Source organism: Daphnia pulicaria, chromosome 1 (assembly GCF_021234035.1).
Source record: "Daphnia pulicaria isolate SC F1-1A chromosome 1, SC_F0-13Bv2, whole genome shotgun sequence".
Classification (NCBI taxonomy): domain Eukaryota; kingdom Metazoa; phylum Arthropoda; class Branchiopoda; order Diplostraca; family Daphniidae; genus Daphnia; species Daphnia pulicaria.
The window spans coordinates 38296228-38302527 of NC_060913.1; the positions used below are offsets into that span (position 1 = coordinate 38296228).

The 6300-nt window shown below is 37.3% G+C and overlaps 1 protein-coding gene across 2 annotated transcripts; it reads left to right on the top strand.

Moving 5' to 3' along the window:
• Nucleotides 1-3690: 3690 nt before the first annotated feature.
• LOC124321008 (trypsin alpha-3-like) lies at nt 3691-5574 on the top strand. Of its 2 annotated transcripts, XR_006914102.1 has the most exons (9): nt 3691-3813; nt 3915-3987; nt 4123-4223; nt 4309-4394; nt 4522-4651; nt 4722-4854; nt 4918-5051; nt 5125-5329; nt 5405-5574. XR_006914102.1 is itself a non-coding variant. In XM_046783922.1 (8 exons), exons 1-8 carry the CDS (start codon nt 3796-3798, stop codon nt 5272-5274), a joined length of 825 nt encoding a protein of 274 aa, XP_046639878.1. In that variant the 5' UTR covers nt 3691-3795; the 3' UTR covers nt 5275-5574. The 2 variants fall into 2 exon arrangements, 1 of the variants encoding a protein (XP_046639878.1); XM_046783922.1 differs by having other exon boundaries at nt 5125-5574.
• The last annotated feature ends 726 nt before the right edge of the window (nt 5575-6300 follow it).

The following is a 6300-nucleotide window of genomic DNA, read 5'->3' on the forward strand; positions in this document are numbered from 1 at the left end:
CTGTTGATTCACACTTTAACTATATACGTGACTATAATTTACTTTAATATTTTATTAACTTGAAATAACACAGAGGCAGCAAGAATCAATTGCTAACTGAACAAAGAAATCTGAGCTGGAAATGTCCTGATTCTCACTTTACTTCATATTCCAACTGTTATTTCACTTCACTGGTTTCACGGAATACTGGTTGCGAAATTTAATTTTTTCAAGTGAGATTTCACAAGTCACAACCGAAAAGATTTTCTCGCATTTACAATTACGCAAGATATATGGATAAAAATAATGTTCGTCTATACGAAACTTTTTTCGTTCGCACACTGCCAGTTTTATTCTTTGAAAAGGTTAAGCGAAGGACGGAACATAATTTGGTAGAAAGAATTTTACCTGCGCCGGAACAGCATTTGTCCTCGAAACACAACAAAGCCAAGTTCTTGCGTGATTCATGTAATTATTTTTACCTTTTTGAATTATAAAATGATGAATTTAGCCTCGTATTGTCCTTTACGAATTTGGAACCTGCAGCCATGTTAGAGGGTTATTCAATTGAACCAGCAGAAACCGCAATCTTTTTATTTTATTTGTTTGTTGGTGTTCCTACTCTTTGATTTCCTGCTGATAAACGAGAAATTGAACATACATAACGACAGAAAAAAATTACAATACGCGCATTGTTTTACTGGACTTGCACACTGTTGAGTTGTGTTAGCACCCAAAAGTCAACGAAACGGGATGCAATTTGCAAGTTAGGTTGATCTCCCAGATTAGATAGGGATGTGGATTTTCACCGTATTTCCCAAAGAGGATTAAATTCTGTAAAGAATCTAAAAGAGACCATTTCGACCATTTCGAAAGAGAGCACATTTCACCAAAATGGAAAATTTCGAAATAAAAGTAGGCCTACTGTTATGCTATTCTATTCTTTTCCCTCTCCTATTTTGTCATAAAAATAAAAACCAAAATCGCTTATAACAGTAGTGTTTTCAATTGAATGAAATAATATTTTAAGGTCATATATAATATATTTTATAGTATATTCTTATTTATATTATTTATATGATATATTTTAAGGTCTGAATTCTTCGTTGATATAAAAAAAAGACATTATTGTTGTCTGACATGAACTTCAGCTGGCGTTGGCCTAACTGTTCAGAATGTGATTTCCACAGATTTCGGCCGTAAGTAAATTGCTACCTTCCATGGATGAACGGCATTTAAATCTAAATAAAAATTTAACCAATAAAACGAACTGAAAACATAGACGTATTGTTTGACTGGAAATATGTTTGGCACTCCGTACGGAATGCCCCATGCAATCGAATATTCCAGTGTCTCTGGCTCTTGCGTTTGCCAGAGATAACGTCGATGTCATGTGAGTCTCGTTCCTTCCAAAGGTTTTGCGAAGGCGTTTGTCCCGGTTGCTTAACTGTTTAATGAGAGGAGAGAAAATATTTTGCTGAAAATTAATTGCTCTAATCGCCATTGAAAATGGTTAATTTTCTATACTTCAGCATGTTTAGTTAAGTAATCTGGAATTTGCCACGACAAATGGTAATTGTTCTTTTGATTTTCGTCTTCAAAGGCATAGACGCATGTAAACGTGATATTTGTTACTTCTTCGATTATTCGCTCCCTCTCATCGGGAATCATTTGAATATATTGCGCTGAAGTAGAGAAGGAAGAGTCAATTAAACTTATTTACAACTCATATAGCCTAGCATCTTAAAAACTTAAAAAAATCAAGAAAATACTTTGATTAGGGAACTTTTTGATTTTAGGGAGATCCGGGCAGCACGATCCTGAACTTCCGTCAATGAGTTTACACCCTGTTGAACCCTTTGTGGGAAGAACCTGTTCGTACCAAAAGGAGCAATCTTTGGTCTGTCGGCACTCCGTCGTCAAAATCAAACGGTCGTTGCCGTAAAAGCTGCAGTTATAAATGCCACTTTTACTGGTAGATTTCCAGTCATCACTCCCTGCTGAATAAAACAAAATGTGTCTTAACGATTATTTTGGATTCAAATTCATTTTGCCATTTTTTCTTGTGGGCCTCAGTACCTCGCTCAGTACCAGTTTTATATCCATATCTCCAAGGAATGAAGCCACAAATGGCTTTTCTTTCAGGATCGATGTCGAAACGGGGTGTCGTTGGTGCTGGCTCCTTCTTCATGTGACAGTAATACAAATCACCAACGACAAAGTGGATGCACTGCGGGTTGGCAATACAAAGTCGGCCACACTCTACTCTGGTTGCAGTCGTAAGGGGAAATTTTCCTATATCGTCGCCGGGAAATTCACAGTTGGTCCACCATTTGAATCCGCCATCGCCAGTGTTCCAATCCGTCACATTATTAGCGCTCACTAGATGCATCATAGATAACAACGCGATTCCAAACGCAAACATCGAAGACATTTTAATATTCACATTTATAATTGCGCAATACACGGATGCAAAATATGTTCGTCTTTACGGTTCTTTTTTCGTTGGCACACTGTCAGGTTTTTTCTTTCAAAATTTGCCGTTTGCCGAAGGACATAGGGCATAATATAAGGAAGAAATAATTCCACCTGCAGCGTTACAGCATTTGCCCTCCAAACAGAACAACGTTGGCCAACAAACAAACAGAGCAATAACACGACGACAAAACAAGTTCTTGCGTAATTTCTCTAGTTTCCGACTTTTTTAATATAAGGAAATGGTATTCGGCTGTGAAATTGGCCTCATATTTTCTTTAACAGATTATTTTGGAGCTTGGCAACCGTATCGATATAGCGGCTTGAATAAATCCAGCTAAAACCGTAACAGTTTTTTTTTTTTTTTTTTTTTTTGTAATTTTTTTTTTGCTGCTATTTCTACTCATCGTTCCTTCACTTTAGTTTCCTGAAAACTAAACATACAACGTCAGAAAAATTCCTCTCAATGATTTATTGGGCTAGTACTGTGAGTTGTGTTATAGCACCCAAAAGTCAACGAAATGTGATGCAACTTGCAAGTTCGTTCATTTTCCAGATTAGATAGGGATGTGGATTTTCACCGTATTACCCACAGAGGATCAAATTCTGTATACGAATAAAAAAAAGACCCGCATCCCTTTATTTAACCAAAATGTAAAATTTAGTAATAAAAGTATTAGACCTACTGATGTTATGCTATTTGTTCATAGTAATACAATCCAATATCGTCCAAACAGTAGTGTTTTCAATATTAAATGAAATATTTTTTGAAGATCTGGATTCTTCGTTGATAAAATAAATAAGACATTTTTGTTGTCTGACATAAACTCGAGCATAAACTTCGGCTGGCTTTGGCTGTTCAGATTATGTGATTTCCACAGATTTAGGCCGCCAGCACATTGCTACCTTCAATGGATGAACGACATTTAGCTTTGTCATCAGTGGCGCCAGTGGCACCAGTGGCGAAAATATTTGAACAATTATTGTGTGTGCAAATATGTTATTGTGGAACCAGTGCAGCTGGTCATCGCTAAAAGGAGAGAAGCGTGCAACTGATGATAGAAAAAAACGATCATGTTCTATTATAGCATTTCTAGAACAGGATACAGTTGGGCAAATACGGACCCAGCTGTGCTAAATGCAGATGCAGTGACGATGCAGAAATCGATCTGCAGTCTATCTATCTTAACTTGATATCGATTTTGAATACCGCTGTGAATATGTAACCAATGCTAATCAGTATAAAACCCACCACCTTTTGTAGTTGAGCATCATTCTCAACTCGTCGCTTATAATACCTGCACGAGGTCTGAAGTCTAGGCTACCACGCTAAAAATCACAATGCGATTCATTTTTTCAGTAAATTTATAGAAACATTCTTTACCTTACTCGGCTAAATTAAGTGAAGGACAAAATTGTTTGGCTTGATAAATTTATTTATTCTCTTTTCATTATTGCAGAAAATTGGGCTATTTTTCTTTGTCAGTTTCGCGTTTTCAAATTCGCTTTCAGTCGCCGACGGCTTGGAAAATGGTAATAACAAATTTATCTGTACAGTTCTAATTAAGGTTCTCTAGTAGTACTACTATAATTACCCAATTTATTTTAAAAAAATGGTGTAATAGTGTATAAACTATTTGAGATTTAAATGTGCTCTATTAACCACAGTTGAGTTCAAGGAGAAACATTTAAGAGAAAGTGATTCCGATGATGAAAATGATCACATAGTTGGTGGAACAGCAGCTGCCCCTGGAGAATTTCCATTTCAAGTAAACGCTCGTACACTGCGATTAAGTCGCGTTCAGGCTCTATTAATGTATATCATATTTTATTTAAAAAAAAATCTTTTGACAGGCAGCCTTGAACCTCAATGGTGGTTTGTGCGGAGGAACTTTGATTTCAGAATCCATTATTTTGACAGCAGCGCATTGCTTGAGCGGGTATTTATAAACTTCTGCATGAATTATTGACCTACTTTAAAATATAATCGTCCCACGAATTATTTGGCCACTTAAAAGTCATACCGGTAACATAATAAGGTCTTATCAATATGCTTTCATTATATAGTAAAACAGCTGCCTCTACCACCAAATTCAGTGTGACCGCCAACACAACATCGTTGAGAGGCGGAGCCAATGCCGTCACTCGAAGAGTGAGAAAATTCGTCGTTCACGGCTCTTACAATTCCAAAACGAACGTAATAACATGTCTCCTTAAAAGAATTAAAGCTACATTTATTAAACGAAGGTGGGTGTAATCAAAATCAGGATAACGATATTGCCCTGCTGGCTTTAAGTTCACCGATAAAGAACGTCGCGTTCGTTAAGCTTCCGCCAGCCTCGGCCGGTACTTACGCAGGCAATTCGGCGGTTATTGCCGGATGGGGTACAACATCTTCCGGTACTATTTGAAATCATAATGCGCCTATAAATTGATTTGTGATTAAAATTTTTGTATACATAGGAGGGCGCATCTCGCAAACTCTGCTCAAAGCTACGGTCACGGTTTTGGAGAATGCAGCTTGCAACAAAAAATACGGCGGGAAAATTACCAGTAACATGATTTGTGCCGCCGCTCCGGGTAAAGACACCTGTCAGGTATGTGTCTTATTAAGTGATTGGCCCCAACTATGACTTTTAGCGTTAATAAAATAAATATGTTTTCCAACAGGGTGACAGTGGTGGTCCCTTGCTAGTTGGAGGAGTTCAAGGGGGCATCACCAGCTTCGGATATGGCTGCGCTGATTCTAAATTTCCCGGCGTGTACACTCGAGTTTCAAATTACGTCGATTGGATCAAGAGAACCTCGGCTAACATTTAAATGGCACGATAAGGCAGAGGAAAAAATCGGAGCGCACCCTTGCCAGCCCCTTGCCGTAATTACATTATATAATTAATTATAGAATTTTTCTCTTATAAAATTATTTAAAAAATTCTATATTTCATTTGAGGGCAATCAATTTTGTTATTGGTATTCGGGTCTGTTTGGAGAAGCTTTGGAAATTATTTGGCATGTGTTATGGTCTACATGAGAATAGGGTACTTGTAGAAATTGCATAAAAATACTGTTTAGTTTTCCTTCAGAATTATCAAAAGAAGTCGAATATATCCTTACCCAACGTTTAGCTTGCCCAAAATAATCAGACGGCGATTAGTTGCATAGTCGGTTGTACATTTCGGCGGAAATTCCAGCTGATGGATGTCGCCTCGTGCTTGATGGTTTAATTACAAAGCATGTGATGAGTAAGAAAAAAACAAAAAAATAAAGAAAACCAAAAGGTGCGTTAACATCGGCCACATCAACAGATCTTAATAATTTTTCCTAAAGTTAATATGTCGGTAATATTGACACTAGCAAAATTCGGTTAAACGGGAAAACAAAATCGCTATGAATTATTTTCAAGAAAAAATATTCGACAGGGATATCTGTATAGTTAACTGATCGTCAGACGTCATTCGAATACAAAAGCGACAAACACTTTGTGATGCAATATAAATAAAGAAAGAGTCAGTTAAACTCGATCGACCAAAACAAGAGAAGTCGAGAATGTGTGCAGGCTCAAAAGTCAAAACGGCCTCTATTCTTGGCACCCAAAAGCGCAGCCAAACTGGTAACCTACCCCACACTACTGATTCCATTGATGTAATCAGCTAACAAGGTACAAGATTGAGTTACAAGCTTGGGTGATGCTTAATATAGTAGGGGAGAGTGGGGCGATCTGGCGTTCGGGTCGGTTGGCTCAATTGATTTCTTGATGGGTTAGAATTGCAATAAAATATTGAAAAAATCAGGAGATGTAGATGTTAGTAATGCGCATTTTAAAACCAAATTTCATGGTAGTACGAC